Source organism: Drosophila mojavensis, unplaced genomic scaffold (genome assembly GCF_018153725.1).
Source record: "Drosophila mojavensis isolate 15081-1352.22 unplaced genomic scaffold, ASM1815372v1 contig_80, whole genome shotgun sequence".
Classification (NCBI taxonomy): domain Eukaryota; kingdom Metazoa; phylum Arthropoda; class Insecta; order Diptera; family Drosophilidae; genus Drosophila; species Drosophila mojavensis.
In genome coordinates, this window is record NW_025318906.1 from 14,702,092 (window position 1) to 14,717,714 (window position 15,623).

At 33.1% G+C, this 15,623-nt stretch overlaps 2 protein-coding genes across 3 annotated transcripts in view; both read right to left on the reverse strand.

The window, feature by feature from the left end:
* The window catches only part of LOC6579935 (laccase-2), a 32,450-nt gene extending 20,418 nt beyond the window's left edge, over window positions 1-12,032 (reverse strand). For both annotated transcript variants that reach the window (XR_004364129.2, XM_002005772.4), the window contains exon 1: window positions 11,460-12,032. Coding sequence is in view for 1 of the 2 variants with exons in the window: in XM_002005772.4 (XP_002005808.1) it covers window positions 11,460-11,571 (112 nt within the window). In the remaining variant the exon portion in view is untranslated. The remainder of the gene's footprint in view (window positions 1-11,459) is intronic.
* A 1,163-nt stretch (window positions 12,033-13,195) lies between these two features.
* On the reverse strand, window positions 13,196-14,053 carry LOC26527237 (von Willebrand factor). Its single transcript, XM_015163993.3, has 2 exons — window positions 13,866-14,053; window positions 13,196-13,795 (listed from the first exon to the last, which is right to left on the reverse strand). The coding sequence occupies exons 1-2, from the start codon at window positions 13,981-13,983 to the stop codon at window positions 13,602-13,604; spliced, it is 312 nt and encodes a 103-aa protein (XP_015019479.2). The 5' UTR covers window positions 13,984-14,053; the 3' UTR covers window positions 13,196-13,601.
* Between the last annotated feature and the right edge of the window lie 1,570 nt (window positions 14,054-15,623).

Genomic DNA, 15,623 nt, shown 5'->3' on the forward strand with positions numbered 1-15,623 from the left:
AGTATTCGAAAAACCCACAAACAAGACCTGAGATGCGTGCCCACCTGTCTCAATATGTACAAAATCTCGATATCTCTATACATGCATGTGCGTGAATGCAAACGAATTAAAAATAAGTAGTCGAAAACCCGATCGGTGACCAAATTTGCATTTAACAGTTACTTAGTAAAATAATTCACTGCAAATATCCTGTAAACAAAAGCTGATAAACAAGGGGGATATGCTATAGTGAACAGAGAGACAGTTTAAGAAAGAGAATATAGCATGTGTACGATATAAGAAATTCAATATACGAAATATGATAATATATACGATATACGACACATAATATCCGATATTTGATATACAAATTCTACTAATTACTGATACTAGATTAATGCTATCACTTATATGCTATATAAAATTGGATCATGATATACGATAGGTGTTTAACGATGTTTGCCATTCCATATTCTTCACACTAAACTAATACACAAATATCGCCAACTAATAGAGGAGTTAAATAAGTAAAGAATCGATCCATCGCTACAGGGTATTATATGATCGATCCCTCTTGCCAGCATTGGATGTCCGATTTGCATTCCAATGGAATGTTGATCAGCTCGATCGTTACACTTATTAGAGACCAATTTTTGACAGTAAATAACAAGACTGTGTGCGTGTGTGTGTGAGTGTGTTTATGCAGACTGTAAATCAAGTATGTATTTAAGATCTTGCAAATATTTCAAATTAATTATTGCATGTTATGCTTGATTATACATATGTGTGCGTGTGTGTGTGTGTGTGCATGTGTGGGCATGTGAGCCAACATATGTGCAATATTAATATTAATATCTAAATTAGATTGCTTTTCAAGGTTATCGCTGTGGATATTTCTCTTGTCTTCTTGTCTCTTTTCAATATTTTCAATGCGCTTTCGCGTTACTTGATTATGCACGCTGCTTTAATTATAAATTCATAAATATATATATACAAACATCTACATCAATATGTGTGTGTGTGTGCACATGATGTATGAAATGTCGGGCACTCCCGTAAATTTTATGTTCAGCAATTTGCCGAAATAAAAAAAAAAAAAAAAAATAAACAACAAAAAATTATGCATAAGCTGACCTTTCAAAATTTGTTGAGTTTTCGCAAGAGGAAGAGAAGAAAAAAATAAAAGTTAGCGATCTTAGAACAGCGCATAAATTAGCTTCAACAATTAGCAATATAATAAATAAATTTTAAATTAAATCTTATACGTAGCACCTTCATTAGGAACTCTGTTTCAGCTTTCGGCTTAGCCTTTTTTTTTTAGCCATTGTGAATCACAAAAATCTGGTTAGACCACAGGCAAGATTTAAAGCTAATTTCAACAAATTTTAATACAATTTCTAATAGACAATCTAAAAATTCTAAAAATTATTTATATTATATATAAGTGTATTGAATCAACAAAATAAATAATAAATTACAAATTGGAATATTTGTTAAAATTTAACTAGATTAAATACTACTGTTTGAAATATATAATAATGATATATTTGTATAATTGATAAATTATACTCCAATAATATGACTATTTCTAATCTGAACATCAGCTACACCCATAATTGAACTCATATAGACAAGTTTTTAAGCAATCTTAACTTAGGACAATTTCTGTATTTATCATCCAATAAAAACTTGCAGCCAAATTTATTTTAATTCTTTATTCATTCATAATTTAGACTTCCCCTTTTTGACTGCATAATAAGTGTCAATCGGAGAGCGGAAATACATAGTCTCTGCTTCTTTTTTGTTTTGTCTCCCACAATTTGCCGTTGATGTGTTAACATTCTTTTTTTTTTTTTTTTAATTGGTTGAACTGCGCAATTGTCACAGACCCAGACATGAATTCATTTTCAAATTTGAATTTTTCGTGACCCTGTTTTTATTTGTTGTAAGTCATGTGACTTTATAAAGAAAAATGTATATATATGTATGTTTATATATAAATTGTGAGAAACATTTGTAATGCCATTGTCTGTAATGTGAATGCAGCTAAGTGCTGTGTGTATATACATACATATATATATATATATATATATGCAAATACTCTAAAGAACTTCTTGAAAGGTAAACAAATTGAGTTTAGCTCAGGGAATGAACAATATTAATAATAAAGAATATTAAGTAATTTCTTATAAAGATGATATAATTAATTTTCCATGTTTTCTATGCATAATGCTGTAGGATGTAAATTCGTATCTATTACATAGATGATATCTAGATGATAACTGATTTAACAGGAAACTCTTGCTTAATTACCTGCCCTTTGACCAAAGACAATATCCTTTTATATCTCAGTAAACTATTCAGCGCAGAAAAGAAACCAAAGTATTATACCGAATGTTCATGTTCATGTTGAACAGGCCGACAGAGTTAACGTGGCCAAGAGTTTGCTTTCAAAATCGACAACCCGACGATCAACTATCTCTTGGTCTTATTGTAAGTTAGCCATTGTAAGGGTATTTTTGGCTGTCATAGGTTTTTATTTGTATCTACTCAGCACAATAGCCAAATTCCACATTCGCCAACTGGCAGCAACTTCCTGGTCACGCTGTTGTTGTTGTTGTTGCTTTCGTTGTTGTTGTTGTCGCTATGCAGTGGGTCGTAGGCGTCAACCTCGACTAGCTATTGTGGGCCATACATTAGTGCTGCAGAAAACTGATAATCTTTTTAAATATTTGCTTTTAAATGAATTTATTGAAGACTAATCGAAGAAAAATCAACAGCTAAGTAAATGAAATACGTAAATTCTTTATTCATTCAAGTTTTTTGCTTAAACAAGTCTTTTGTTTATTTGCATTAAAATAGTATCTGGATATTTATTTATTTATTATTTATGCTAAATATGCCATTGAAAGAATTTTTAATTAAAATTATACCACAATTTGGGTTATATAATTTAGTTTGTGATAAATCAAACAAAATAACTCTTAAAACTTTCCATATAAAATAGTATATATACACTTTTATATTTATTAATATATATATATTTTTTTAAGCTGAGCTTAATTTTTGTAATCCTTTTTGTTTATTTTTTCACAACATCTTCATACAATACCCCTTTTGGTTTCCCTTATTTTGCCTAATCCAACAATGTCTCTTGTTCATCATAAAATTGAATTTTGTTTAAGTGAAAGTCTTTTAGCTGAATGAGCCGATTTGATTGCAAAAGTCTTAGTCTGATAGAAGAGACTTTTTATTCAGCATTCAGGCCAGACTAACAAGGGAATTTCCAACACATACTATCTACACACGTTTGAAGTAACGTAATGTGAGCTCATTTAACTTGCAGCGATTGTGAAAAAGTAAAACCAAAAAGAAAATCAAATCAAATGCGTGTTGTGGTTCTTTTGTGTGGCCTCCTTAAGTGCTTAGATAATGGAGCTGCTTTAAGCCACGCTCAAAGCGAGTTGCATTGTTCCAAGAGAGACAGATAGAGGACAGAGAGCTAGAGAGAGAGAGAGAGAGAGCGAGAGAAGGAGAGAGGGAAAAAGCAAGCAAAGGCACTGGGAAAGTTTCCTATGTATAATATATATACATATTTAGATTTTTGTTTCTATACACATTAATAATATACATATATACCCGATATATTTAATTAACTAACATATTATAATTAAATTAAATATTTGCACTTTATTCTTATTATAATTATTATTATTATTATTTTTTTTTTTTTTTTTTGCAATATCCAAATGTATATTTATTACTATACATTACTATAGTATACAAAACTCAAAGCTTGATAAAATGAATGAATGGGTGCATATCTGACAATATTTTTCAATGTTTCATGTTCAATAAATTTAGGTTTTATTTTACATTTTTATTTTATTTATTTATTTTTTTTTTATTTTTATATTTATAAATTCCTAATAATATTTTTAATAAATATTACAATATATTAATATATTTTAAATTCTAATTTTTATCATTTTTCAATTAAAATACATATACTTTCGCTACTTGGTTTAGCATATTTATATGTTTTGCAAATTCTAACAAATGAAATTTCATTATTATTCGCTGGCTGATTTAATTTGTTTATATTTTTATGAATTTTAACAAATGTAATTTATTTATTAGAAACGGGTTTTTTATAATTTCTGTGCCAGATAATCATGAGTTTTTGAACCACTAAATGTTGACATATATATTTTTCATATAATTATTTTGTTTTTATAATAAATATTTAAAAATTATGCAGAGCATAGCCATACAAATTTATTTTTCGTGTTTTTTTGTTTTTTTATTTCAATTATTAATTTGCATAAATTATATATATTTCAGCTTGGCTAACGAGAATTTGCCACACTGTAGCCGCAATTGTTGAATTTGCTCAAATCTGAATCGAAAACTTCAAACTAAAGCTGAAGCTGAAGTTGAAGCTGTTGCTGTTGCTGTTGCTCTAGCTGTTGCTCTAGCTGTGGCTTAGCGGCTTGCGGTTGACTTTATTTGCAACAAAGTTTTGGTTAACACAAACATTATTTGGTTGTTGTTGTTGCTGCTGTTGTTGTTGCAGCTCTTTGCTCCAACAAGTTTACTGTTCCATTTTGCTTACATACTTACGAGACTAGTGTCTAGGTGTGTGTGTGTGTGTGTGAGTTGGAGTGTGGACAACTCTACTCGCAACAACAACAACAACAATCAGCAACATTTATGTACAGGTTTATATACATATAGACAACTTTGGCTACACGTTAACTAGTTTCGTGTCGTGTTTTGCGGGCTATTTTGATTTGCTCGCTGCCCGCTGCTGCATTATATTTGACCCAAATTATTTATGTAGTCAAGAATTAAGTGCAGCTTGACACATGCAGCTGTCACTTAAATGAACATATACTTTTTATGCCCACTTAGGTACAGGTACAGGGTATAGGCACAGGTACAGATTATATTGGCCAAATTTGGTCTGAGGCATCGCGCTGTTTTGTACACACAAGGTGCACAAGGCTGCATGTACGAAAATTAAGCAAGGTAAATCAACACGCTGACACGGTACATGTTATAACTAATTTGAATTTAAACTCATTTCTGCAAATATTTCTTTACAAATATTTGCACGAATGTTGAATATTGTCTGTGGCATAGAATTGGAAAAACTTTACAATTCAAGTTAATATTTAGGTTAACATTTACATAAATTGGCTGATTTAGCCCTAGCCTCAAACAATTAGTTGAAAAGGACTAAATCTCTAAATGGTATTTAAATCAATTTGAAATAAATTTAGTAAGTTACTGATAAACGAACTAAAATACTATTTGTTAGCTTACCAATACTAATAAATACTAAAGTAAAAAAATACTGTTGAAAAAGAACAGATTGCTGCATTGGAAATTACTGATCAATTTCCTTTCGACTCATTTATGCATGCAACTTGTTGCAATGGAAAGTGGTTATTGATAGCCAAATTTCCTTTTCAGCAGCAATTTCAACAGCACGAGATGCTAGGGACATTTGTCTCACACGGCAACCCGCTAATATAAAATGTCCCTATAAAGTACTAAAGTACCGATCATTTCCTGCAGGCTCTGCTAGGGAAATGTTGTAAAGGAGACAGCATACAGAAAACATGTTCACTGCAACATGTTGCTAAGGAAAGTACCAATTAGATCAATAAGAAGTAAACTCAATACCAAACAAGGTAAATTGTTGAGAGCACAGTGCAGTGAGCACACGCTCGCTGCAACTTGTTGCAACTGGAGCAAATGGCTGGCGCCCTTCCAGTGTCGCGCTGCTGGCGTCATCAAATAGCCCAAATGAATAAATGTAATGAATTGTCATAAACGGTGGCAGTTTATCATTGCTTGGACAGCTCTCAAGGTTGTTGCGGTTTTTTCTGCTGCTGCTGCTGCTGCTGCTGCTGTTGCTGTTTGGCGCTTTTATGGGCAGCTGTTTCGCAACGAGCGCTGGGTTAGCTCAACGCAATTTATTAGCCAGACTTGAGGCACAAGGGTATTGCTCCATGGCAGGGGAGCGCGCGCAGAGATTGCGATTGATTTTTGTGAAAAAGCGCAAAATTCGCAAATGGTTAGCAATGCTAATTAAATTGCCATACAAAACTTCAAATATACGGTACTCCACATAGATAGATATGTATATATGTAGATCAGATGACCATATGTATGCGTGGAGACATTTCGCATTATAATTGTTGATAGGCGTGCAGCAAAGGAGTTGGCAAATTCGCGTGTTTTTGACCCAGTTATGTCAACGCGGCCAAAAACGTTTGCAGATTTTGTTAATTTAATTTCGTGTTTGCTGTTTACTTAGTATATGCATATCATATAATATTTATATATTCTGCATGTGTGTACAAAATCTGAGTTAAGGAATTTTGTCAGCTGGATTATCAAGTGAAACCCGTTTGCCATCATCCTGCGCCTTCAGTGTGACACCTGCTTTAATTTCAAATAAAATGAAATCAAAGAGTTTTTAATCAATTATTCTTGGCAATGACAGCATCCAGTCAACAGAGTTATTTAAGTATGGATGTACTCACATATACAAATACATAAACACTCACACACTCTCACATACGTATAGAGATATGCATTGTGTCGCAATCGCTGCCAAAAACCCAACAATAACAACAACAACAACAGCAACAAAATCCGAACGTGACATTTGCTAGCTAGCTCCGCGCTTAAAGTAAATACAACAACAGCAACAACAACAACAAATGTATCTCAGTCTCAGCGCCCAGATACAGATTCAGTTTGCAACGGGTTCAACGGGTTTGCTATTGGAATTTGAATTTGTTTTTACTTTTTTTCGCCCCTCTCTGTTGTTTTTCGGCATGTGTACCTACGTATGTGCATATCATATGTTGGTACTATATGCGCATAAGCAAATGAGCATAACAATGGCGCAAAATCCATTGCGCTAAACTGAAGCTAATCTGTATTGGCCAAGCAGCAGCAGCAGCAGCGAAAGGCTTAAAGGGCTCTCCCACATATTGCGCATACGCAGCGTGGCACCAAGCGCACTGAGAGGGGAGATTTGTCTGTAGATATGGGAATATTTCCGTTATGAATATTATTTTCTTTATTTATTACTTTTTTTTCCCTTTTCCAATTTGCCTCAAGTGTCGAGTGCTAAACACGTCTGAAGCCTTTTAACAATTCGCTGCAATTTGAGTTTGAGCCTTTCAGTCAAATTCGTTTCCTTTGACTTATTTTGATAGGTGAAAAGCCTTTCAAAGGAAAATTTTGTGCAGTCATGTTAAAAATTTTCTTTTTCGACACCATTTTGCACAGAAGCAGGAGAAATTTTCTCGATTGCCTCTTTATAATGTTGCTTCAGACAAATTGCTAAGTACAGTCGTCAATCAATCAATCAATCATTCACTTAGTCACTTAGCAGCTCTCTGAATTTATGAATTATTTATATATTTGATATATTTATATATGTTATGTATAGTATGAAACTAATACACTATAGTAACTCCATATCAACATCTAAACTAATAAGAATATATGTTAATCTTAATATTGTTATATTATATTCGTTTGTTCATGCCTCAAGCGTCAACTGAATAAATCATATTGAGTTTTTTTTATACATAGTACAATGCATTTAGCCTTTCTCACATACAAGTACGCCTTTTGTGTTTTTCAAAGAGGAAAATATCTTTTGAAGTAATTTTCCCACATTTTTCAATTTCTCGAAAAAGTGAAATGATTTTTTAACTAATTTTCCCACATTTTTTAATTTTAACAATTTAATTAAAATTTACTTTTTCCAGGAGACAATTTACAGATAGGATAAATTGCAAAAAGAAAATATATAATAATAATATTATATTATTCTACAATAATACTAATAAGAGACATCATTTTTAAATTTTTATAAAATACATTTGCTAATTATTTTTTCAAAAATGACTCTTTGTAACAATGTGAGCTGGAATTTTATCTGCTGCCCTTTTTGGTATGCACTTAAATTGTGAAAGGAATTTTTCAATCACTCAGTCTTGCACTTTCAAAAATATAATCTCTATATCTTTTCTTCCTCTCTCTCTCTTTCTCTGCCATTACATATCTTTACGTTCCCAAGTAATTACAAAATATTTGTGTCACACGGACTTTTTTCTACTCATATTTTTTTTTTTTTTTGTGGGCCTTCTTTAGCTCTCACACTCACACACTTCCTACTTTGCATTGTTGTCCCAAAGACATTAGCGGATGCATAACTCTAAAACTATATATGTGTGTCTGTGTGTGTTTATCTAGCTATAAAATATTTTGTACATATATGTGCCCCTGTGTTTATGTGTGTGTGTGTGTGTGTGTGTATTGCCATACAGGAAATTAGAGTAAATTGCCGGAGCGGCGAGATTTTAGTTACATTTTGATTTTACAATAATTACACCCATATTGCGCGTTCGATATCTAGTTGGGTTTTTGCTTGGGTTTATGTTTTTCGTTGTGTTTGTGTTTGTATTTGTGCTCGCGCGGGCATCAAAGCCAATTTTGACAAACGTGCTCCACTGAGTTGTCGGCTTTCGACTTGAGTTGGATATTTGAGGGGTGTGGCAGGCAACTGAATGCAGGCAACTGCAGCCATGGCTGTAGTCCCAGCCACAGTTACCTACAGCACCGTTATGCCTGCATACACATACTACATAATCGATGTAAGAGATGTACACACACACACACACACACACACACACACAAGCATGTCTACCTACACTTTTTATGCATGAATTCCATTCGAATTTGTCAATTTTTGATTTTCGATTATATTCCAATCAGCAAATTCCTCTCAATACAGATATATCAGAGATACACATATACATATACCAATATCTGGCTTATTTGTATGCTACGTGCCCCATCTGACATCTCTCTATAGTTATTGAAATTTATGTGAAAGTAATCCGCTCATAACTATTTGAAGTACATTTGCCAATCTTGCTTGGCTTTTACACATTTATGTAATTTCAAATTTCAAATTTTTCAAACCAAAATGCAAAAACAATGTTATGAAAACTCATAATACACCTGATCCGTGAATGGTAATTTATTTGCATACCACTCAGCGGATGTGGAATTGCCTCATAACTGGGTCCATTCAGAATTGACTGTACTCCGATATATATGGGCATATAAAATGTGTGTATGTGTGTGTGTGCGTGTGTGTGATCGACATAGCTGTACTTGGATAACCAAATTGAAGTCTGCTAATTGCAGCTATTAAAATATGAGTAGTTGTGGTATTATTTTGATCTAAAAAGTATGTTTGAAGAAATATGAATATTAGTATTGGATACATGCTATAAGAGAATATCAGATATATAGGATTACAGGTTAATACTGATATATATATGTATAAATGTATATAATGCATATTATTAATGTTTATTAAAGATCCATACAAATGTTTTAAAGGTAATTTTTGCAGAATTATGTATAATAAATATATTATATTAATGAAATGAATATAAAAATGTTATTTTGGCATACTTTATATATTTTTGAAATATACAAGCCGCATAATTCAAACTAAATCTCTTATTTTCGTATATAATTAAAAACTTATATAATACTTACATATTTTTTTTTTAAATATTGTATAATTCGCACAAGGCGGAACTAATTGGTTAGTCAATAACTACGAAAATGTCGCTGTCTTGACGAGATTTTCATTTTCAGAGGATTCGTGTCACTTACAATTATGCATTTGTGCAGAGATTTGTTTACTTTAAAACACACACACACACACTAATATCACTACCAGCATGACAATCACATATATTTATATATTATATACAAGGTATGTGTGTATATATGTGTAAATTTATAAGTAGTTTGAACCCACAGTTGACTTGCAAGCGTACGGACACTGACAGTTGCATTTATCTGCTGGCACAATGCAGCCAGTTCACTCTCTCTCTCTCTCTCTCACACTCACTCACTCTCTCTCTCTATCTCTCTATCTCTCTATCTCAGCCTCTTTCCTCCTCTCCCTCTTGGCGACACACGAATGTCAAGTTTAAATATCGAGAGATACAAATCCATAGTACATATAAACCGTTTAAAATGAAATGAATACGGATGTGCATTGCATTAATAGAGTAGTTCGATACTCTGAAGCTGTGAGACAACTTAATTTTAGATTAAGCTGAGATCAGACTGCCTTGATTTAAGTTGTATTAGTTTATTAAAAGTATTAAGATCTGCTTAAAAAATTAAATTCAAGCTTAGATATTGAAGAAGAAACTTATTAACATTAATATACATATTTAATTGATATAGGAAGTTAATACAAATTAAACAAAATACATATAAATACTTTCGTAGATAACAAATATTAATTTTAAACAATTAGCTTCTAAAATTATAAAAAATATTAAAATTAAAAAAAAAAAATACACGTAAATTTTCATTGTTAACTATATTTAGATATTTCATTGAATTAAATAATTTCAATAGAATTATAAGTCACACACACACAGATAAATAGTATTTAGTGTAAAACAAATTTAATCATTGAGACTTTCTTTTAACTATATTTTTTTACTTTTCGCTTTGTAATTAATGTTTTTCCCACTTCTTTGCAGGCATCTCTTTCTTGTTGCTACGTTTTGATTTCGCTCACTTTTCTTTCATGTTTCCCCCGTTTTCTGAACTGAACTTTGCCATTGGAAAGATATTTGAATTTCGAGCGATTTCGATGCCATTCAAATGATAAATGGAAAGTGACGGCTTAATATAACAATACGTGCAATACTATATAAATCGTGTTATTGACACTTTGAGTGCTCAAGAGATGTTTTCAGAGAGTTTCGGTGACTTCGAGAGACTCTGAGAGACTTGAAGAGACTTTGAGAGTTTCACAGAGTGCGTGTATTAGTTTTAATAACTTGTTATGCTCGTTGGATAAGTGCATATGCATACATGTTGTATATAGATGGTAGATAAGTACATAACCATGCTGTACATACAGCTGTGGTCAAAAAAGTAGTGCGACTCTGCATTAAGTGTTAGACAATGATAATAACTGCATAAATCTAAGATATATTTCAAATAATATTAATATTTTTTTATTTAAGATATTGATATTCAGTTTGTCAACAAGTTTTATTCGCACTACTATTTTTATGACCGCAGCTGTAGGTGCATGCTATGCACACATCCGTTTGCATATTAAGTATACGCCACGTTTGTTTTCCTTAAAGAAAAAAAATGAAAGTGCTCCTCACATCATGCACAAGGCCATGTTTATTAATGTTAATTAAAAATCAGTCTATCTTTCTCACTCACACCTTGCTTTGCACACAGCATAATTAGATAAATTTATAGAAATTTCAAGAAAATATTGAGTATACAAGAGTCATTAATATAGCTTTTTATTATTTTAATCTAGTTGAATTCCTCAAGTTTATTAATTGAGTTTCATATTTTTTTGATTAGGGACTTACCCTTAATGCGTTGCTTGGGCTGTGGAGCGCCGATGCGCACAGCTCGAGACACTGGTAAATCCGAAATAATTGCTATAACAGCTACAAGTCCAAGCAAGTGTTTTAATCCCATTTTGCAACTTTTTTTTTTCAATATATCAATTAATTACTTTTCTTTTCTTTTCTTTTACTTTTTACTTTTTACTTTTTTTTTTTCTTTTTCAATATTTCACAGTGCACTGGGGAAACATCAAAGTCGCCTTTTGCATAAAATTTCGACTAGTTTTCTGTTGTTGTTGTTGTTGTTAGCCAAAAATAACAACAGGATATTGCCACAAAGGGCTCGACGAATTTTCTTTTGGTTTGGCAAGCGGTCTAGATCTAGCTCTAGCTGTGGCCACTTAACGCAATTTCACAAATCGAGACGAAATTCCAATTGCTGTACAGCGTTTCGAGGCACGCGCACCGCGTCTAAGCACCAAACTGAAGCACTAGGCGGACCCGTGTGACTATATAAAATCTTTCGAGCGCAGAGACAAGCCGCTGCAAGCTGCTGTTGCGGTCGAGCTTGCGAACAGTCGGAGAATGGCTAAAAGTGAATCACGCGATGGCTTCAAGAGCGCAAGAAGTCGCTGCAGCTACAGTTACTCGACAACAACAACAACAACAACAATAGCCAAAGCCCCCGGGCGGGCAGCTTAAGCTCAACTTGAAGCTCACGAAGCTCGAAAAGCTCTCGAAGCTCTTTTCCTCAGCCAAGAGAGCTGAGAGCTAAGAGAAATGCAAAGCATAAACAATACGTACTACTTATATGTACATATTTTAACAGGAATATGTTAAGTCGCGTTAAATATTCATCGCTCCATGGGATTATTTTATTGCATTCAATCAATTTTTAATTGTTGCTACTTTTTTTTCTTTCTAATTTTCGATTCGGAACTCGTGAACTTTTGTTTGTTGCTGAATGTGATGCGTGCGAAAAAAATGAAATAAATAAATGCAACGCACGTAAGATTTTCAAATGGATTAGCTGCTCGAATATCGTAAACGATATGCGCAGAGATTAGCTGTGACAATGATCGTAAAAGTAAGTTTCCGTTTCCGTTTGTTTTCCAATATTTACATGAAAAATATATGTATGCATGTATGGGTAGGTATTTATGTATGCATGTATATGTATGTATGTAAATGTAAATGTATGTATATATGTATGATATTATTTAATACCTTGCATGTGTTTAATTGAAAGTTATAATTTTTACATATTCTATTTACACATATACCGCTGCATATGTATATATGCACTTATATTTGTATGTATGTAAATATGTAATGATTTATGTCTAGTCTGTTGCACTTATGTATGTATGTGTGTGAGTAGGAACGTATGTATGCTCCTTTGTACACAAGGATTTGATTGTTGGACGACAAAGTTAAATGACAATGACTTTTTGGTGATGCCCTCCTCCTCGATTCTCAAAAATTCAAGTAACCCTTCGAGGCTGTCGTGCCTTTTGGCAAGTTTGTGGGTATTTTTTCAAGTGCTTCACGTGTTGGTGAGTTTCCTCTGTATACGTGTGTGTGTGTGTGTGCGTGTGTGTGCTGATGTAAGTATGTACGTAGAAATGTATTTATATGTTATATATTTATATATTTTTATGTAATTATATTTATTTTATATAGAAAAAAATACATACATACATGTATAATAAAATATATATATGATATATAATTGTTTAAAAATTCAACTGAATATGTAATACATATTAGTTTTCCGACAAATTGGTAAAGATAATAATCAAATAACGATATTTGATGAAGGCCTTACATAATAATATATGTACGTACATACATAGAGCTAGACAGAGAGTATATATTGTCTGTTCACACTTGAAGATTTGCAGCTTCATCCCAGCCACTTAATCGGTAGTTCACCCCAGCCAATCTGTTGTCAGTCAAATGTGAAATGTGGTCTTTGCAGTGCATTCGGCCGGGGGAACAGGTAACGTCTAGGTGTTGTTTGCGATGCTCGCTTGAAACGGTAGAGTGGCCAGGGTTGGACAAGGTCAATGCCGGAACGACTTAAGGCTGCCTGGTGAAACTTATTCAGCTCATTTTCAGTTACTACAATATATTGTTTAGCTGCTAGATGGCAGGGCTTCTTCATAAGACCCAGCGCCTGCAGGCACTGCGCTTAATGCAGACGCCCTCAATTGAGCCCTTGCGCACCGAGCCCGGCGGACACACACAGCCACGCCTACATTCTAATGCGATGCACCTTCGTATAATGAGAATACTTGTACATATCAACTGGCAGCCCGGCACACAGTCCACCGGCACAGTGGTGCTTGAGCAAACTGCTCAAGACACAAAAAGAAAAAGAAAAATATTAGCTTAGCTCGGATTAGTCTTTATCAATTGACTTACCGCCCAGAAGACCCTCCATATGAGCTGCTGCAACTCCACAGAGCGTCAACAGCAAAGCCACTTTCCAGAGCACGCAGCTGTTCCCTGCTGCGAGTCTCATTCTCGAATAATGCTGCATTTGCCAGAAGCGTTCTCTATTTATCTGGACTCTGGCTATATGCACCTACTCACAGCTGGCTTAAATATAAACAAATATACAAAGGGGTTCATTCATAGGCATGCAATAGCTAGCATAAATATATACAATAATAAGTATATATTATTTTAAAAGTCATATAAAATAAATAAACATTTTTCTATTATATCAACTGTAAATTATATTTTTTTTTAATTTAGAATAGAAAAAAATATGAAATGAAATTTTCATAGTTTTAGTTTTTCCATTCATAATAAAATTGCATGCCAATCAATAATATAAAAGCAAAACCACCTTAGATAAGTATCTACATGGCAACAGCAGAAAAACCTTTACACAGTCAGACAGTAAAAGGGACAAAGCCAAACCCATTTGTATTGTTGATAGACAAAGTTGTATTAATTAAGAATGTATAATATAAGGCATTCATATTGAATTTTTTGGCTTCGTTTATTTTGCATACCTTCACTTGGCTGTTAAATGTGTTTTATTGCTTCCCTCATAAATAATTATAAAAACCTTTTGCATTTCATTCAATATGCGTTAGGTACTAATAGGAGTGTTATATAGTCTCTCTATCTCTCCTTATATATGTATATGCACAGAGCTACGAACATAGTGAAAAACCTGCCCACAATTAAAATACCTTCACTTTCGGTTTCATTATGCTTGCCAAATACAAGATTTGTATCTGCGTAAAGTAGAAACTGGAATAAATAAGAGAATTTGTTGCTGTTTTGTTTCTTTTTTGTTTATGCGGCCAAACACCTCCGCCCAAATGTGGCCTGAGAAAAACAAAAGACTTTTGGGGCTTTATTGGCTTTGTTCATTTCATAGGTTGCGAAAAAGTAAAAAAAAAAACTAAAATAAAAATCGAACTAAAACTGTGAATCACGATTTTGGTGCAGAGCTCAATGCTATTTAAATTTGCTTTACTGCAGGCACAATTGCTTAAACCACAAAAAAACAGCATTGACTAAATTAGCAACATTAACGAAGTCTTCTAAGTCTGATTCGCATGCAAATTATGAATTTGTGCTCTTAACCTAATATCGAAGTAGCTATAAGAATAGGCTAACGGGAATTACTTTCAGCTAGAATTTAGTTGAAAATTACTTAATATAACTTGAATTTGATTGCAGATAGTGAATAATGTAGCAAAACAGATCAATTAACTCCGCTGAAGAGTATATATTTACATTTCTTTAACTAAGCTGTTGACTGCGTAAATTGTTCATTCATTCAATTCATTGGATAAGCATGCGTAACACTAGCTCATTGTCTATTAGCGCTATAATTAACTAGTTAAGCTCAGCTAGTCAAGGACGCCAAAAGAGAAAAACAACTTAATAACTAAAGCCAGAGTTGGCAACCTAAACGAACAACAGATCTCGCCAAATCGACCAAACCCCAATACAAAACAGATCTAAATCGATTTTAAATTGCTTTGCCTTTGCTTGGCTTGATTTGGATTGTTGTCAATTGGAATTGGAATTGGAATTGCAAAATGTGGAAGTGCTTTTTGTTGTCGCGAGAGTCGCGTTAATTGTCGCCAGAAAAGAACTGCTACCTTCCGGTTAATCCGGATATACATATAATACATATATATATGAGTAAATACT